Source organism: Eretmochelys imbricata, chromosome 13 (assembly GCF_965152235.1).
Source record: "Eretmochelys imbricata isolate rEreImb1 chromosome 13, rEreImb1.hap1, whole genome shotgun sequence".
Lineage (NCBI taxonomy): Eukaryota > Metazoa > Chordata > Testudines > Cheloniidae > Eretmochelys > Eretmochelys imbricata.
In genome coordinates this window covers 7,094,408-7,114,942 of record NC_135584.1, presented here as the reverse complement: position 1 = coordinate 7,114,942, position 20,535 = coordinate 7,094,408, and the positions used below count along the sequence as shown (strand labels likewise).

The 20,535-nt window shown below is 43.8% G+C and overlaps 1 protein-coding gene across 1 annotated transcript in view; it reads left to right on the top strand.

The window, feature by feature from the left end:
* The first annotated feature begins 5,399 nt into the window (after positions 1-5,399).
* SLC17A9 (solute carrier family 17 member 9) overlaps positions 5,400-20,535 on the top strand; it is a 29,596-nt gene continuing 14,460 nt past the window's right edge. The window contains exons 1-5 of the mRNA XM_077832485.1: positions 5,400-5,545; positions 7,160-7,301; positions 8,935-9,017; positions 17,555-17,752; positions 19,863-20,002. Coding sequence (XP_077688611.1) covers positions 5,400-5,545; positions 7,160-7,301; positions 8,935-9,017; positions 17,555-17,752; positions 19,863-20,002 — 709 coding nt within the window. The remainder of the gene's footprint in view (positions 5,546-7,159; positions 7,302-8,934; positions 9,018-17,554; positions 17,753-19,862; positions 20,003-20,535) is intronic.

Genomic DNA, 20,535 nt, shown 5'->3' with positions numbered 1-20,535 from the left:
ATGGCAGATAAGAAATTAGACATAGTCCTACCCACGATTATTTGCATTCTCAAAAGTGCCCAAAAGGGAAGCTAAGCTGAGATCTTGATCAAAATCAGGCCTGTAAGTGAATGTAATATTTCCAAGTAGTGCTAGATTGAGAGTACCGGGATGTGAAGTCGTATTTATCTAGTACACAGGTACACCATAGCTTAAGTCCAAACCTCTTCCAATATGCCTGATCCCTATTCTGAAAAAACATCTCTAGAAATGACAGTATGCCCAATTGTAATCATTTGTTTCATTAGGGAGACTGCCAGTGGGCAATTATCAGTGAAGAACTAGACTGATTCTACAAACTTTGCATGCTGATCATTGAACAGTTGTAACTTTTTTGATCATTGCAGACCTGGATGGGAACTAATAATGTAGAGATGGGAAGGCTTCTCATTTTAGTACATCTATTGAAATGCTCCCACCCTCCCATTTATTTGTAAGGCCGTCATACCTCTGAGTTCAGCAAGATTGCAGGAGTGTAAGGGAGGGTTTCTTACTTCTTCCATGGGTGTGTGACCATAAGTTGGCCTTTAGCTAACTTTGTATTTTCTCTTCCAGCCCTACTACCTTGGGAACACAGGCCCTGCTTACTTTGAAAGCAAAACTGCTTCTCACATGTCAGCAAGGTTAAAGCAGGCATTCACTGGAAAACACGTACAATTGTGTGTTTAAAAAGGACAGGATAGAATATGTATAATATGAACAAAATGTGTTGCTAATAAGGTTGTTAGAAGAAACTGAACAAAGCAGTAGCTGATGTTTTCTTGTGTATGGGGTGAACTAGATTCTCAGATCCCATAGTGCCGGGGCCATAAAGGTGCCTAAATGAATAGGAGCTAATGGTGGTTTTTTGTTTTGTTTTTTTTTTTTTTCCCCATCAGTCTTATTTCTGAGGCAATACTTCCCAAGTCCTGCAGAGGTCTGTCCACTTACATGTTTGCACTTTGTTTCTTGTGTAAGTACTTGTCTAGCTCTAACATTTCCCAACCTCCCTGGAACGATTATTGCTTTTGTCACTCTGCCTTACACATGAAGGATTTCCTAAACTCCCTTAGTGTTACTTTCCTATGTTTACTTTATACTCTACATTTTGCATTTGACACTTACAGAATATGTCTGGTGTGTATTTTTTCCCCTCCTAGAATTTTATTCTCAGCTATATAGCCTCCAAATACCCTTTTAAAAATTATATATTAAATGCTGTGTTCCTAATACCTTATCGCTATAATTCCTGACATCTTTTTACCAAGTTATGGCTCCCTCTTCTGGAAATGGAAACACGAGTAAGGAGGACTAGGTTTCAAAGTGAAGTACAGGCAGCTGCATTCTGGCTTATTTGCACAGTTGTTAGCTTTTATTTTGTGGCCAAATAAGCTGTGAAATAAGGTCAATGGTGTGGTGAGGGCTGAACCCAATAGTTGTCACTGCATTCCTTCCCTCCCTTAATTGCCATCTGCTGTTCCCAAGTCAATATTTTTTATTGTTTGTTGTTTTTTCTCCATCAGTGCCACACCTGTTGACCTAATGTGTGGCACTGTCAGAATCCTTCCTGAAGCTCAAAAGAGTTCATCACTTGTTTCAGTATTGTCACCTCCGAGAATTAAATTTTAAGTATGACTTTGCTTCAGTAAGTTCATGGGAGACCCGCCTTTCATGTGTTGTGTTGTGCCTGAACCCTAACTGCAGAATCTTCCCAGATCTCAAAGTCAGACTCAGCTCTACAATATTGTTAGCTATCTTTTTCCTCTGAACTCTGTAGAGATGGACATCTTGTTGGCTTAACTTCTAATTCCTAGATACAAGAGGCCAAAACTTCCAGATGACGAACCTATTGGAGGTTCATTAGTGTAAGTGAGTGACATGGGGAACAGCACAGTTGCATAGGGGCAAACACAGTGAGGAGTTAGTGTTGCTGGGATTTATGGGTGTTCTGAAGTGGGACATGAAAGAGGAAGTTGGGCTAATTACTGTCTCTCCCCTGGATAGGAGATGGGAGAGCAGGGACGTGAAATCAGGCGTGAGAGAACCTCCCCTTTTCCCACAACTCTTTGCATCATGTTCTCTGTTCCTTTTTTAAAAAAAACTGTCCTTTGTGCTGAGGTGTTTATATGTATGTTCATTTGCTGAAAATTAATAAGATTGTCAGTCAGTAAGGGAGAGGCTAGAGCTCTCTCATTACTCTGTCCCCTTCTTGCCTCCTTGATAACACTGCTTTCCTCTGCAGCAGGCCTATTTTTAACTTGCAAATGTACAAAATTAGGGGAGCAAGGAAGAAGCAGAGGCAGTTTGGGTGGAGAGAAGGGGAGCTCCACCTCCCTACTCATTACCCCGCCCTCATCTTCCTTGAACTATTTTTTTTCTTTAACGTGCACAGAAATGTAATGTTAAATATGCATGTGTATAATTTAACCATTGTGGAGCTTCTGAGCTCAGTGCAGATCTTGCATTTACCATCCATAGAATCCAATACGAATACTCTTCAAAGTCTTGATTAGCATGGTGACAGGTTTCAGAGGGGTAGCAGTGTTAGTCTGTATCAGCAAAAAAAATGAGTCCTTATGGCACCTTAGAGACATTTATTTGGGCATAAGCTTTTGTGGGCTAGAACCCACTTCATCAGATGCGTGTATTTTCCACTCCATGCATCTGATGAAGTGGGTTCTAGCCCACGAAAGCTTATGCCCAAGTACATTTGTTAGTCACTAAAGGTGCCACAAGGACTCCTCGTTTTATTTTGTTTTGATTAGCATGGTGCTTCAACCCCTTTGTCGGTTGCTTGACACCTTTGTCAGTGGTAATCTTTCAATAGCAGCTACCCATCTATGATGACCAAGATTCCTATATTATTTCTTACTAGAAACAAAACTGTCTGAGCCTAAACAACTGCATATACTATGAGACTGGAAGTTCTGAAAACCTACTAGAGCTGAGTATGTACGTGGCCTGAAAAATTATGGCATGTGAGGAATTAAAATGGGTGTGTCTGGGTTTGTACACATGCTATATTCAAATCAAAAAGCCTCACTTTTACCTGTTTCTACCAAATGCAAAGAATTGCAGGTTTGTAGATCTATAGTAATTGTGGGGCGGGGGAGTACATACCTTTAGGCTCCATAAAATATCTGAAATGGGAAAAGAGAGTCTGAATACTTATCTTCATTATCCTTTGATCCTAATATTTGCTTTTTAGAGTTGAGTGAGCATGACTCAAGCAGGAGTTAAAGGGTCTGTAAGGACATAGGCTTAAATATAGTACTTGTAGAAGGGGTAAGAAAGATTTGTGTTCCAACATGCTTTTTGTTTTACAGACAATTCCCTGCCCCCCAGAAGATTACAGTTTGAAGGCCCGATTTTGATACCCTTAAACATTGAGTAATATTTTAATATCTCAAAGCACTGTGCAAGAAGGAGGTGAAATGATTTGCTCAAGGTCACCCAGCATACCAATGTCAGAATGGCAGAGTAGAATCTATGGCTCTGTGCAGTGCCCTATCCACTGGGCTACGCTGCCTCTCCTGAACTAACCAAACTAGCATGCATTTAGCAAACCAGCTTTATCTAAATTGACTTTTCCCACTTTCATGCAGAAAAAAGGGTGTCCATACACAGACTTGCACTAAAATAACTTTTTTTATGTGGTGCAAACTTGCTTAGCTCAAGCCTTACTGAATTTCTCTACTCTGAGATTAGTTCTCCACTCACATTTCTGCAGTGAAAGTGTTTAACAGCCTCAATTTTGCATGTGACGTAAACAGTTCATTACCCACGAAGCTTTAGGAAATGTTGCTTTGATTTTTAGGATAAAAAATAATTTGATATACTATTCTGATGAATTTCCAAATTACTTGGCCTAGAGCTGGGTGTACAGTGGATGGTGGTAAACTAAATACATAAAATAAATTGCCCTGTACAGTTTACTACTCCTGAGGATTTTCTAGTAGTGTAGTGTAGATGTAGCCCCACCCTCTTGAAAATGAGTGTCAGTTTGGGGGTGAGTGCTTCCTGGAAAGACTGCTGGTAACACATAATCTAAAAGGAAACAGACATCAGGTGCCTACAGAAAGGATTGTCTGCATGGGCACTTATGGGCATTCCCCCCTCAGGCAGGATTTTCACATTTTCCCGTTGCTTCCATTTTGTGAGTTAGAGGGAAACTAGTTTCAGGCCCTGCATCCTGGAAAGCATTCTGCATCGAGGACTGCCAGAAAACTGAAAGTAAGGAAAAACTAACACGTGTCTCTCTGCCCCTGTTGCTATACTGATCACAAATGCACGGTGCATTTGTGATCAATATAAAAACACGCGTTACACACAAGCTTGTTAAGTTTTCCATTTTGGCTGGCCCACTTCCACTTACATCTCTGCAGAGGTACAGCCCACATCTATCCTATTCCAACTAATAAAAATAGTTTGTGCCTCGAAGTGCGGTTCTCCCTTTGGCCCTTTCTCCCCACCGCCTGGGAAAGGTTTAAAGCATCTCCACCCTTAGATGCTAAGAGAAAAGGGTCTAGGAATCTATCCTGCCTCTCCCTCCAGCCGCCAACGCCCCTGAGCAATGTAGCTGCAACGTGGTCTGGTATTAACAAGGTGCCTTGGTTATCGTTGGTACAAATACAGAGACCCGGTCCACGGGAGGAATCAAACTGTCGGACTCTAATATTAATAGCGAGAATACTTGCACTGATTCAAGTGAGATGCAAAAGTAATTCTTCTGTTGTTATACTACCCTGTAGCACGTCATCTCTGGCTGGAAGAGTTGAAGGGGAGGACTGGTTGCAGCTCTGCTTATGATCATCATTCCGAAGTGGACCCATTCAAACTCTGCCGTGGTTCTGTTACCCTGGGGCTAGATCTTTTCACAGGGCGGGCGCCCCGGTCCAGTGCACAACGTTGGAAGCTCAGTTCAGCTTGTACATTTCCCCCGGGCTGATCGCAGTCTGTAGTAGCCGCTGCCAGACTGACTTCCTGGAAAGGCTCCAACAGGAAGAGAAGTTGAAAACTGACACGTGGACTTTGTATTGCAAAGAGACAAACTCCCCTCTGAATCCCAAACCAGATCAGCTCGGCTTTCGCAAAGTCACAGGCAGGGCTGCGGTGACAGGCAGGCATTCCATTCACTCCCTGTGAATGGGCTGGGCTTTGCAATTTGCATCTTTCCTTTATTTAAGCACCTTCTTGTACAGTAGCGGCCAGCAAGGGAGCTTGGGGAGTAGGAAACGTAACCCTGTCCTGGGGATTTTTCCTGTCATTGCTGCCTGCCCTTTTTGCTGTCATTCCAGCATCCTTGCAATAAGTGCAACAACCGCACGGTCTATCAGTGTCTTTTTACTTTGTGAGTCACCCTTTTCTAAAAAAAACACTGAATGGCCTCAAGCATCGGCAGGAATGGTGTTCAAGTATACAGTTCTGACCTGGTCTCGCTACATCATCATTACCAGCAGCAGCCTGTAAAGAATACGTATAAGGAAGGCACGAAAAAAGATGGGACGGTGGATTCCTATTGGTCCAGGTAAGACTATAGAGTCTCAGTCGTTATAAATATTTTTATTCTTCTCCTTGTGCACAAACCCCAGCTATGTAGTTTTAATATGCAGAGTTTTCATTCCAGTTTAATGGCTCTTTAATCTGTAGATAAAACAGGTGAGGGTGTCTGAATGACAGTGTCATTTTGTCAGGATGGTCCAGTGGTTGGGGATCCATCCTGAGCTGGGACACAGGGAGGGCTGAGTTCAATGCATTGCTTTGCCACAGACTTCCTGTGGACCCTCTGGCAAATTACTTAATCTCTTTGTGTCTCAGTTTCCCAGCTGTAAAATAGCTATAACAGCACTTCCTGACCTCACAGGGGTGTTGTGAGGATAATTACATTAAGACTATGAAGTGATACAATGGTAATGAGGACCAAAGAAGAACCCACATATAGATAGATACTGTACAAACAGTCTTCCTTGTAAAACTGTGCTATTCCAATCAGGACTGTTTTAATAAGAACAATAGTACAAAAATGCACCCCTGAGAAAGAAAAGGTAACCACTACATAGAATACAAAACACTTTTTTTAAATGCAAGACGACTGAGCTTGTATCTGCCCTGTAGCTGGTTATTCAAACGTGCCATTTGAAACATTAAGAGCTTTTGATCAAAAGGTCTCAGCAGTTATGTTTGCACTGTAGATAATAACTAATTAGGATTAAAGGTAGCTCGACTACTCAGTAATAGTTTTTCCAAGTTAAATGATTGACTTAAAAAACAAACAAACAATTTTTCCAGCCAAAAATGTGCATCCACGCTGCTTTATGCTGATTATCGGTGTGATGCGTATAGTAATAGTTGAGGTTACCAATTACAATGTACATTGTGAAAAATCATATTCTAAAATGGTTTAGCTGCCCAGTCTTAGCTATTAGAGGGTGCAGCAGTGTACGTGATTTTATTTTAATCTGAGTTGATCTGGGAAGGATTTCCTAGCTCATTTTGTATTCTCCACTGTGTGTGTAATAGTGAAAACAGGCTCAAACTTTGTGTCTGAAGTTAGTTGTATAAGTCTATGGCACATGCTAAGTGATTGAGTGACACGTGTAAAATTGCTACACTCTTCCCATCTTCATTACACATGAGTACAGTGCTTAGTACGATGGGGCCCCAATTCCTGACTGATGCCTCTTGACGCTACCACAATACAAATAATAATTTTAAAAAAATGGATTTTTCTGAGGATAGCCGAGTCTCCAGGTTCTTAAGCCAAAATGTACTGCCTATGACAGTGGTGGCAGGTGTAAATTCTGCATCGTCTTGTGTTCTGTAGGAACCAAAGAATTACCAATTTTTAATCTCTTCTCTAAAACCGACTCTTCTCTGTGGCCTTGGGCAAATCACTTAACCTTTAGGCCTCGGTTTGCAGCCACTCTAATAATGCATAAGGGTGCTGTTGGGAATTAATTGGTTAATGTTGGTGAAATGCTTGGGAGATGGGGATAGATGAGGATGTGACTAATTGGCAGAAGCCTTGCAAAACTAAAAGCTTATCTTGGCGAGAATTCTTATTCTTATTTTAAAATGATGTGTGCTTCATAGCAAATAACCATGACATAGGTGGCTGGTGAGACTGATCTTGATCCTCTAGTCTGCAGAGTGTGGCTGTAACCCAGAACCTCCCATCACCAGCACCACACACGCGCTATAGAAAGTCTTCTGATCAAATACCCATTGAAGCCAATAAATCCAGTGGATTTTGTGGCCTTTGGTTAAGACCCCCAGGAGAGGTGGTAAGAAAATAGAATCAATCTGTGAAAACCTATTTGATTTTTTTTCTTGATTTGCTTTGAAAACTATGCTGTTGAAAAGTTAGCAGTCATTTTTAACAAATGTTCTTAGTGATCATTTATGTTGTGGCCTGACCCAGACGCTCCAAGCAGAACTGGAGCTGCACAGTACTGCACTCCGTATAAGCAGAGAGTAAAGGCTAGACATGCAGCCCCAAAGAGTTTACAGTCTAATCTGAGAGGTTGCAATCTGTAGAGCTGGTTGTAATTTTTTTTAAAGCAAAAATACAGTTTTTGTATTGGTCAACATTCTTCACTTGTTTGCGGGGAGGGAGAGAGGATAGATGGGCCCACACAAAAATTCTAAATGAAAATTTCATTTTGCTAAAACTTTGTTTCAAACTTATGTCCCCCCACCTGTGCTTCTCTGATTGGTTTACTTTTTCCCATTAGAAAAAGGGTGGGGGAGGGGGAGTTTTAAAAAAAAAAAAAAAAAGCGAGAGTGCATGAGAATTTGCCCCACTGGTTCAAAGGGACATATTGGCAGATTTTGAAAATTTTCATTCCAAATTTCTTCCAATATATATATATTGTTGATGAACCCCTAATTTTTGATGAAAATTTAGTTGCTGCCAATCCTGTGTCCAGCTGGCTCTATCAACAAGTGGTTATAACAAACCCTATGAAGGAACAGGGCAGAGGATAATGGAAATGGCAATAAGATTAGCATTTGTAGTACTAGTGCACATAGAGGCTCCAGCTACAATCCGAGCCCTATTGTGTTATGCACAGCACATGCAAACAGAGATCAAGTCCCTGCCCCAGTGAACAAGACAGTCAAAGCGTGGGAAGGGAAATACAGGAACAGAAAAGGGTAGTGATTTGCCTAAGGTCACGCAGCAGGCACGTGGCAGATGCATGCAGTTTTATAAGCTAACTATCTGAGCAGATGGATGCTTTCTAATCAATTATACGTTTAAAATAAGACATAAATAAATATCAATATTTCCAGATGAACTTTACTTTACTCTTCATTCAAGCTAATGAGCTACTGTCACAGAAACAAGGATTCATCAATATGGAGAAATGACATAGAATCCATTTTCGTACTGAAACAAAAGACCCGCCAGGCAGCCTTCCAGATCCTCTGTGCCCCCTTGGTGCAGTGAGACAGATAACCACTTATCATTGCACGTTTGTTTTTCTGTCTTTGTTCTCCCTGGTTCATTCTGCTTCCTCTATTGTTCTCCATTTCTTCACCTCACTTTTCACTTTCCCTTCTATTGTTTTTCTCATACATCTTATCCTATCCTCTCCAGCTGCCATTCCTAAACTTTCGGGGAACTCTCCAGTGGTTCCGTTATCCCATACCATCCCTTCTCTTCCAAGGAACAACACTCAAAACATTCTGATTAGGGTGCTTGAATAGCTGTACAGGAAAAGGATGTTACTTTGAGATCTATGGTTGAAAAGTGCTCTCCAAGTGCTAGGTTTTATTAGTTAATTTATTATTGTTCTTACTCAAAGTGCTTTACAAGCAAGGGCCCCCAGGAGGTATGTAAATATCATCATCCCCAGTTTACGGTTGGGAAACTAAGGCACAGAGAAGTGAAATGCCTTGTCATGTCATGGGCAGATCCAGGCTCAGAAGGTGGAGTCTAGGGGGCAGATTCTGGGCTGTGCCTCTCAGGTGGTGCAGCATAAAAGACTCAGCAGGGATTGAGGGCCTTGTGCCTGATTTGTGTCCATTTATTCTTTTATGTAGAGACTATCTCTACGTAAAAGAATAAATGGACACAAATCAGACAAAAGCCAGTAGGAGAACACTTCAATCTCCCTGGACATTCTATAACAGATTTAAAAGTAGCCATCCTTCAACAAAAAACTTAAAAAACAGACTTCAAAGAGAAACTACTGAGCTACAATTCATCTGCAAATTTAACACCATTAATCTGGGCTTGAATAGGGACTGGGAGTGGCTGGCTCACAACAAAAGCAATTTTCCCTCTCTTGGTATTGACACCTCCTCAATTATTGGGAATGGACCACATCCACCCGGATTGAATTGGCCCTGTCAACACTGGTTCTCCAATTGTAAGGTAACTCCCTTCTCTTCATGTGTCAGTATAATAATGCCCGCATCTGTAATTTTCAGAAGTGGGTTTTTTACCCATGAAAACTTATGCCCAGATAAATCTGTTAGTCTTTAAATTGCCACTGAACTCCTCGTTTCTGTTTCAGTGACCAGCATGTCTGTGTGTGATTACAGTTGCACCTTTCCATCTCCTCCATGCCTATTTAATAGTTTTTTTCTGCTCATACTACTGGCTAGAATCAAATTCTGTCTTTATTCTGCCAAAAGCAAGAAATGAAAAGAGGGAATGAACAGAAAATTGCTCTTGCTAAACAGTGCTTGTTGCAATCTGTGGCTCTGCTAAGGAAATCCATGCTCAGGAGGGATGCATGAAGTAAACAAACTTGTCTTCCCAGTGGGGAAAAATCCCTTCCCTCTAGGTCATTCTAGCTGGTCATTAACTGATTGGTTTGAAAAATCAAAGCTACCTTTGATGACTACAGATCATAAGGTGTCAGCTGGTGTATGACACATTGCAATCACTTTAGGGGGGAAAAGGATTCTCTCTCGACAGTTATTAATTATGTTTGTTATGGCAGTGCCTATAGGCCAACCAAGAATGGGGTCCCATTGTGCTAGGCACTGCACAAACAGAGCAGTAGACTGAATAGCCTACAGTCTAATTAGGCAAGGCAGACACAAGGCAGGGAAGGGTATAATAACATAGAGAAGCACTAGGATTTTCAATGGTGGGAGCAATCATTTTTTGAGAAAAAACAAATGCAGGGAAGACAACCATCAAGCTGAGTTAAAAATAACTACTCAACACCCTTGGCAGTATCTCTGATTTCACTTGCTTCCATACAGTGTTATTTGTGTGACTGTGCTGTGTTTAATTCACGTCAAAAGTTGCCACAAACATGCTGTAAATTAAAGCAATGGACAGGTAAACTGCAAAAAGTCACAGGAATAGGACAATAAAGCAGGGAGGATTATCAAACATGACTGGAAACAGGGTTATGGCTCTGACGCTTTCAGCAGCCCGTGAAGAAAAAATAAAGTGACCTCTGATACGGGAGAGGGTTAGGTTTTTGAAGTACTTCCTTAATTACTGTTGACTGCAGTCAGAACACCTGATGTTCTGAGACATCAGAGCAGGAATGGGAATTCTCTGGTAAGTCTCTGTGCAGTGAAAACCTGCAGCAGCCAGGTCTAATTCTAGGCTAACAACACTCTTGCTCTTTAGTCCTTGTGAAGACATGCATGAGGTGTGTGACAACACTGTGCACACAAGCAGTCACCTGCATCCCAAGAACTCTCAGCACTTTATGAGGGAGGGACCATTCTTGTCCCTTTTTTAAAGAGAAGGAAACTGAGCTACAGAGACACTGGGGCGGATTCATCAGAAATAGGGAGAAGGCAGCTTGCACCTCTCCTATTCCAGGGCTGCCACAAGGTAGTTCTGAGCACTGCCCTAACTTGCAGTCTGTCTGCAGTTGTCCCTATGGACCATTGCCCCAGTGTAGAATCACCAGAGGGCTGGTTCACCGTGGCTACCCGCCCCTGTCTGGAGCCATACAAAGCAGCATTACCAGGGACCAGGATCTGAACCTATAACTTCTTCCTACCATAGGAAACTCCCTTTAGAAAAGCAACAAACGTCTGGGGCTACTGGCCCTGTAGTTGGATGAGACTGTTCTTAGCCTTGCTGTCTGAACTCCTCTCTTATCCCTCCTTAAAATACACACATATATGACCATCCTCATTCCAGCCTGAAAGGCAGCATTAAACTAAAATCTAATGATAGCTTGAGCTCCAGCGAATCCATTTGAAAAGTCAGCCGAAATGGCTGTAAACAGACAGAATCACAAATTGAGGGAAAGGGGTAAGACTGAGTCAAGAGAAATGAAGTTGAACAAATATTTGCTCTGTGGCAGCTACTGGAGAAATTCCTCCAGTGTGAAAACACATTGAAAATAAAGGAACACTATGCTGCTTGCTGGCTTTCCCTAGGCTAGAGTGAGGCTTAGGTTATTTATTTAGTTTGCTTTGGGAGGCTCTGCAGCATCCTAGGAAATTAGTCAAAACCGATCTCAACTGATACAAAATTTTAGAGAGCGATATTTGCTTTCACCTGAGCTATTCAGTTTGTATGAGTAGAGTCCCAGGGGATTGTTACCCAGGGACACTTCAAAGCAGAGCTGCAGTGAACAGCCAGAGAGCTGCGTCTGCTTTGATGGAGACATGGGGCTCAGCGCTGCCGTACAAGAAGAAGAAACAAGCGTCAGATACAGCTGTCTGAGGGTTGTCAGAATAAACAAACCAAACCCAAGCCTCCATGGATTACTGTGCCTCAAACACAGGAGCTGATTATAGGTGTGTCCCAGAGTTGGCTAGTGCTTGATAAAACAAAGGTTACTTTCTAGGTAATGAACTTCCCCCATCCCACACACATGTGTCCCAGCTGCTGTGGGAAAGAGATGGAACCACAGGTTTCTATTTCATCTTTATGATTTCCTGTGGAGCGTGGGGGGTTGTGAAGCTTTTGTGCAGGTAAGAGAAGTGGAAGCATTACTTTGACAGCTGATATGAATTCAGTTCCCTGCAGGGGCAGACGTCCTTCCACTTGTTTTGCTGAGGGATAGCTGCTAGGCTCGGGTCTCAAACTTTTGTATGGGTGACCCCTTTCACATAGCAAGCCTCTGAGTGCTACCCTCTTTATAAATTAAAAACACACTATTTTTATATTATACACTATTATAAATGCTGGAGGCAAAGCGGGGTTTGGGGATGGAGGCTGACCACTTTCATCCCCCATGTAATAACGTTGCGACCCCCTGAGAGGTCACAACCCCCAGTTTGAGAACCCCTGATTATGGAGATTGACAGCTGAGGATCTGGTCTAGTGTCTCTCCAGCACTCCCAGCCCATAGTCAGCAGGACTAGCTCTTACTCTCAAGTCTCCAGGGTAGTGGAGAGCACCTAACAGGCTCCTGAAGAGAGACTGGAACTGAAAACTCAACAACGCATTAGGACTAGACATCAGGAAATTGAGTTCGTTCCCAGCTTGGCCACTGCCATGTGGAATTTTGAGCAAGTCACTTAGACCTCTGTTTTTGTGACTCAGTTTCCATAGTGGTAACAGGCAGATTATGTTTTCTCCCTTGATGAGGGAGGTTATTAGGTTGAAATTTATTAACACCTCATAGACTTTAAGGCCAGAAGGGACTATCGTGGTCATCTAGTCTGACCTCCTGCTCATTGCAGGCCACAGAACCTTACCCAGTGAAGCACGTTGAGCTCAGATTGAGAGTGTTACAGACATGCAAAATATTTTTATTTATTAATATTTAGTACTTGAGATAGGGTCATATATTTCCTACCCTCCCCACCCTTCCCAATGTCTGTAAAGACTTGCCTAATAACCTTGTATGTTGTTGTTTTGAGCTAGGCAGAACAGCGACTCATCAGCAGTTACAATGATAACTATAATTAAGGAAAAATGCTTCCGCAACTGAGGCTCTTTCCTCTGATGTAAGCACGTCCATATCCTTCCACAGGATTAATTCTTTCAAGGGTTTGGTGTGGATGTGGGCACCTGGTGCTTATATGGGACATTTAGTGTTGTTTTAGGTGGCATTTCCAGCCAGAAAATCCATTAAGAAGCTTGTACTGTTCTGGAGTCTTCATATTTCTCCACTTGGTTTATGCTTATAGCTATAGCTAGACTTTTTAAAAAAAATCAAAACAATAGAACTAAATAGAACAGAACAGACTAGTAATCAAAGAGAATATTCAGGCCACGTGAAATAATCTGCCACCCTTTAAAAAAAAAAAAAAAAGGATTAAAAACTAAAGCTCATTGGAAAATTTCCACAGAAATTTTGTCAAAACCCAGGTGGGGAGAAAATCATTTTTCTGTTTTCCAATCACCCTTGTGGTGGTGGTTTCTGTGTATTATTTATTATTTTTATTACAGTAGAGCCTAAAGGCTTCAAGCAAGATTAGGGTAGCATTATGCAAAGCACCATGCAGCCACACAGTAAGAGATAGTCCCTGTCCCAGAATGCTTACCATATAAAGACAAGAAAGACAAAGGAAGGCTTATTATCTCCATAGGAAACAGAGATTAAGGGGCTTGCCAAAAGGGGCATAAAGAGTCCATGACAGAGCTGGGAATTGAAGCAATGGTCTTGAATCCCAGTCTAGTGCTTTAACTACACCACTGTCTTTCCTCTCTTCTTCTACCCATGCTCAATAATGCTGTAGGCCTTGATCCTGCATGGTGTGGGTACAGCATGTTACATGTATACGCACAAGGTAAGAAATTCTGAGCTGGGACAAGGAAGGCAGGTGAACCTGATTCAGTGTTAATGAGAGCACCACCTGTACGGCCACCCGGTTACTTCTGTAGGAATCACACTGAATGGGCGTGTGAGTTAAGCAATTCCTCTGCCTGTTGAGGATCAAACAAACTCCTAGACCCAGCCACTCCCTGTCAACATCCTGGGCCTGACTCTCCCACTGCCTCTTGAAATCATTGACACCAGTGAAAAGTAGGTGTAAAAATGTTACTATAGTGATTTGATACAAGGTGTAAGCCCCTTATCTCTGCCGAGGGCCTGATGTAAAGCCCACTGGAGCCAAGGGAGCATATCCATTGACAGCTTTGAGTTTGGGTCAGGCCACTAGCACCTAGCCTTACTTGACTCGTGTGCTTTCTGTTCACACTTGCATTAGGGCATAAGGACTTTGGCCCAGACACTCAGTACGCTCTCGAATGAACTCACACAGAAAAATGATAAAATACAAAAATCCCCTATCACCCGTGGTCAAACACTTTTCCCAAAGCAAGTCTCTGACCTCTCAGTCCTCATCCTCAAAAGAAACCTGCACACCTCCAAAACACAGGCCTGGGAACTGAAATGCATAACTCTGCAGGACACTAAAAACCATGGACTGGTTTTATGGCTCGTTATAACAATTTGTAACATTTCTGCCTGCTAACCCTTAATAGCCCACTTCATTTAAGTGGTCTCTTACAGCATGCGTGAGCCCTTGATACTTAACAATCTGTCCCAACTTGTATTTAGCTCAGACACTCTGGTGAGCTTCCCCAGACCTGAAGAAGAGCTCTATGAAGCTCCAAAGCTGGTCCCTTCCACCACCAGCAGTTGGTCCAGTAAAATATATTACCTCCCCGGCTTGTCTTGCTCACATCCTGGGACCAACGTGGCTAAAACAACACTGGAAACAGATCCTCCAAGGTATTTAGGCTCCTAAATTTCACTGAAGTCAAGAGCCAGGAGGTGGTATCTTCCTCCAGCAAAAAATATTTACCCTCAGTTGGAGTTTCCTTTTCATTTCCTTTGAGGATCTGGGCCTCTGTGTGCTTGCCGCGGCAAAGACCCGCAGGACCAAGCAGTGCAAGGCAATATGGTAACGAACAATTGAACTAGTGGACTTGAGTCACTCTTGCTTTGCACCTCCATGCACACATTCACACCCGTATGCTGCCTCTGCACGCTAGCATCTTACATCCCCTTTGCACAGCCCTAGATGGTAATACAAGATGCCCACCAGAAGGGAATCAGGCCTCTTTCCTGATCATAAATAAGGCGGCGAGTTAGTCACGGAGGTCAAGGATGTCAAGGATTCCATGACTTTCCAGGACCTCCAGGACTTCGCCTGAGCAGCTCAGGCAGCCCCAGGGCCAGCCACACTGGCCGCTGCTGGGACAGTCGCGGGTGCCCCCAGCAGCAGGAGTTGGGGTGGGGGAAGGCGCTCAGGGCTAGTGGGGTAAGGGCATGGGAGGGCGTTAGGACTCTGGGTGGCGCTTACCTCGGGGGGCTCCCCAGGAGCAGCAACATGTCCCTCCTGCAGCTCCTAGCTTCTTGCGCTGCCTCCACCTGCAGGCACCACCCCAGCAGCTCCCATTGGCCACAGTTCCCAGCCAATGGGAGCTGTGGAGCTGGGACTCGGGGCAGGGGCAGCGTGCGGAGCTATGAGCTGAGGGAGGGATATGTTACCGCTTCCGGGGAGTGCCGCAAGTAGCCAGGTAGGGAGTCTGCCAGGCCCCCCAACCCCTCCGCTCCAGCACCAGCGGTGGTCCTGGGCTGCTCCCTTGTGTCCCCCCTGTGTCCCCCCCCAGAGCACCCGCAGCACCTCCCGGCCCCCCCCGCACCCCCCCAAGATTTAGTCAGGCAGGTTTATTGCCCGTAACCTGTCCATGACTTTTACTAAAAATACCCAAGACTAAAACTTAGCCTTAATCATAAGGAAGAACAGAAACAAATGTAAAGAACTTTTTACATCACAAATTAAAATAATGTGAGTTAAAAGCATCATGTTCGATAGACCCAGCCTGACTCCCCTTCCCTTCTTAGGTCAGCCCAACAGTTCAGAATTTGCACACCTGCATTTTTAGTTTTACTGGGACCAGTTGACCACATTAAACAAAACTAGGTCAGGGCCATTTCCGGCTGAGAGCTCCCAAGTAACACCAGCGCACTGAGGATGGTGGGGGAGGACGTTTCCATTTGGGGGTAAAAAAAAGGATAATTTTTGGCTTAGGGGTGAATTAAACGTCCACTGCTGAAATGTCTCCTTTTAACATAACCTTTGAAGGGCGTTTTAAGAGCATCTGTCACAGTCGCAGTTTGTTAAATTAGCCAGGCAAGGTGAAATGTGGTTAATTGTTCTTCAGGCGGGATATGTAATTTTTTGAGTTAGTTATTGTGTGTGTGAAAGGAGAGGGAGGGAACCTTCATAGCACAGAATGAAAAGTCCCAATACCTCCTACTAGAACTTGGCATTGAATCCCTTGCCCTTCCATTCAGGATATAGCAGTACATTAATTTCTAATGGGCACAACAGCCTGGCATGTTTTTACACCTCATTGTGTTTTATCTCAGCCTGTGACAGGGCCCTTTGACATGTTTGTAAATGGGCTTGTGTTCTATTGGGATAACCGGACTCCGACATCTATCATAATTAATTCTAACGAAGAAAAACAAATATTCATTTTCTGTACAAAAGATGTCCAAACAAGGATGGAAGGTGCAGTGGGTTAGTTCCATGATTCCATGTATTCCGTGATCAGGACTGCTTCTTTGTTATACATTTGTACAGCACCTAGAACATGGGGCCCTGTCCTCTACTGTAAAAATAAATAATACTCAATTCCCCAGTCACCGTGACCCTGATTCTGAAATTTACTGTGCACAGGGGGACGACTACATCCACACCGAGGTCAGCGGGGCTCTACACAGGAACGGGGGTGCACCCACACGTGGTACATTGCAGAATCAGGACCCAAATATATGTCAGAACGTTTGACTTTGCTGCAGAATTGTTCTCCAGAATCGAAGTAGAAGCAGGTGCCGTTCCCTACCTGCTCTCAAACACAGTGTGCATCCTATACACAGTTTACTTCACCTCCTCCCTGGGATTTGGTTTTCTTAATACAAAACTAGCAGTAATATATTAATAAAGTTCAGCTCAAACCTTTCTAGCCTTGCCTTTTCTTAGGGATCCTCCCTCTGGACAGATCAGTCCACACCTCAGATCCTCCCTCTGTAGAGAGCTTCTCCTGATATTTGGGTGGTAACAGATCACCTGCCTTTGAGTCAGGAGAACCCACTTAGCCCTTTCTCAGCCTAATCAACACTTGCTATCAAGACAAGGTGCCTCCAGCAAACACTGCCAACCTGTTACACTAACCTTTCATTTGTTGTTTATATTTTTAAAAAGATTAGTTTCTAATCCGTTTAGTTATAAAAACAACAGTAAACAACTCTTCCAAACATGGACCAAGAGTAAGCAATGCGGTGACTTATACCCTAATCTGCAGACAGCATAAATCTGAAACCTAAAGACTGCAATTGGAATATCAGCATTGCTAACTGTTTCACAGCTGGGATCAAAGCAGTGTTTAAGATTAAAGAACAAGCACAGGACATAAAGCCAGGTGGATGAGGCACTCTTTGAATGTGAGTGACAGGATGCAAAGCTGGCATTGCCGTGACATTTAGCTCTTTAAGATAGACTTGTCTGGCTTGCGAAAGCACTTAGGGAAACCTGCCTCACCTGCGTGGCAGCATTGTGTGATCTGAATCACACATTGGCACCTGAATTTGTATCAGTGCTTGTTTGTTCCCTATCTCTTTCTTCATCCTTGCAGGCCTGAATCTCGAATCTGGACTCTGATGTTACTGCTTGGGACTTGTTTACTCTACTGTGCCAGAGTGACCATGCCTATCTGTGCTGTGGCCATGAGCAGTCACTTCGACTGGGACAAGAAACAGTCCGGCATTGTTCTGAGCAGCTTCTTCTGGGGCTACTGCTTAACTCAGATCATCGGTGGATACCTCAGCGATCAGTACTGGAACTTTCTTATATTATCCCTTGCTTAGTTTCTGCAATAAAAAGTCTTGGCAAAGTTACCTTGTATCTAACCTCCATCCCAAGGGGGTGAGGATTGATAAACTATCTGTGAAGTACATCGATATCTCTGGAGGAAAAGCACCATAGGCCTGATCCAAAGTCCATTGAAGTCAATGAGAGTCTTTCCATTGACTTCAGTAAGTTTTGGATCAGGCCCTGTGGCTCTGATCCAGCAAAGCACTTACACACGTGCCCAACCTTAAGTATGTGAGTAGTCCCCATTGGTTTCTAAGTTGGTACTGATCTTAAAGTTACACAAGTACTGAGGTGCTTTGCTGGAGTTTGGCCCATGTGCAGTTTAGGAATTACCTACATGCAAAAGTTGTCGTGCTTTAAACTATGCCGGTATAGTTCAAGCTGTACAACCCCCACCAGTATGGACATAGTTACATCAATTGGCATTTGTACTAGTACCACTTACCCCCATATAGGAAGAGGAATAAGCTAGACAAGTATACGGCACCTCTATAATTGCATCCACGCTAGAGGTTGTACTGTAGAACTATTGCCATAAAGAATCACACCCCTAACCAAAATAGTTATGCCAGGACAAAACTTGTGTGTAGACCAGGCCTTATTATTATGGGATGGTGACCATTGCAATGCCCTTCCAATAGCAAGCATTAGCCAGCTGCTCATGTCAAGCACAATCTATTTATTAACAAAAGCTAAACACCATCCTCGTGTGGATGGCAACTTTCAGACGGGTTATTCAACTGATGAACAACCAGCGAGGGGCAACGTTCCCTGGTCTGCAGGGAAATCAACTCTTTGTTTCTACGTCTCATCCGCGGAATCTGTTTTCTCTCTCTTCTTTCCATGCCCACGTTTCTGTGCTGTTCCTCCCGAGTTTATTCCCCTTTGCAGCCCCCAGTCGTGCTTGGGAAACACATATGCTGCACAGTTTGATTGTATTAATTAAAAAAACAACCAAAACACCCAGTCAGCTGTTTTGTGGAAACTCCAGTAATTACCTGCTTGAGTTCATCCCCCAGACTGCGGTGTCCTCAGGGGGCACGGCTTTCCTGTAAAATCTTGTGTAAGAAACACAGTCTCGGAGTCACACATTGTCTGTGCAGTGGCCTGTGCCATCGCATTGTGGTCTTTAATAGACTCTGCAAGCAAAGTACACACAAGACACGAAAGGTTACAGGCTAATGCTAAAGAGCGGATGCAACAGAAAATGCCATCGTCTTTTGAGAAAAAGAGTACAGTGCTAACTACTTGTTGTTAAAACTTCCCCTGCATCAGGGATGATTCTCTCAGCTCTGAGCTCATGACCAGCCTGCCCCTCTGCATTGCTGATTGGGAAGGGGATCCTGGCTATTTGGGATGGAGTATAGAAAAGGGGATCCCAGTACTGAGCAGGCTGAGAACGACTGCTCCCTCTCTGTTGTTTGTAAAACTCTCTCTGTTGCTTTAAAATCAGGTTTCCCTCCCTGCTGATGTCACGCTCTTTTATCTGTGTTCACCTTGTGTTTCTAAGGTGGGCTTGTAATTAACACACTCCTCCTTTTGCTTGCTTCCCCGCGGGTGCCCACTTGTCACTGAAGATGTAACTGTATGGACAGGTGGAATGGGCAGTCACTTTCCATCCCAAACAGGGTGAATGTGGCTGGGATTCAGGCACTCATCCCCGCTCTCTGCAGCTCTTGGGGAGCAAGTGGGGATTTCCCCTGGGTACCCCTTCACCCCACAGTGCATTCGAGGGCCTCTCAGATGTGCAGTGAAATGGTAGGGATGATGCCGTGTCCTGCGGCTACAGGATGGTAGAGGACACGTGCAGTTCTGGAGATGACTCCAGTTGCGATGGGGAAGGGTCTGCTGTGCTGTGCACCTCACTGAAGGAAGCAGGTGAAGGGAGCAGGTCAGCTGGACATTCCTGAAAACATTTGTGGGATGGGAAGGTCAGGTGGAGAGGCCTGGCTGACGTTCATTATTAAACAGCTAGGAAGAGAAGCCTGAAGTCCTGATTCCTAGTCCGTACACCAACCCCATACCCTACCCACAGTTCCCCCTTTACATAATGCATGCTTATCTTTCAGGATTGGAGGAGAAAAAGTCCTCCTCCTCTCTGCATCTGCCTGGGGTTTCATCACCGCGATCACTCCGCTGCTCACCTATATCAGTTCTGCCCACCTGATTTTCATGACACTTGCTCGATTCCTCATGGGACTATTGCAAGGTGAGACAAAAACCCCTGTGCGTGTGTTTGTTCCACCCATGCTCATACAGCAACTCCAGATATGACGGATTCAAATGCAAGTCATAACAGCAATGTGTAAGTTGCAATGCTGGGTAGAGCAAACTGTTTCTGAGCTGCCCCCCACGGCTAGAACTCCTGGGCGTATAAAACCAGCTGTGGCTGGGTGCAGAGTGTCCACCAAATTGGGCCAATTGAGAAATTTGTCTCTGAGAAAGGTGCTGTCACTTTAAAAAGCTTTAATCTCTGTGTCTGCCTCTCAGACGGTAAAGGTGCTTCAAAGCACCTGAAATCTGATAGGCTCTTTGACCTTTCGTTCTTTGCTTTGATACTTTGGGATGATTTTCTCTTCCACTTGCTGAACTAGGTCTTGGAACTGTGGAAGCCTGGCAAGAGCTACCCAAAAGTTGGCTGGGTGACTTTTTCTTGTTAACCGATAAGAAACTCGGGGTTATTTTCACCGTTTTGTTTCTGGGCTGCTGCCTCCACAGGCTGGGTGCCTGATACATTATTAT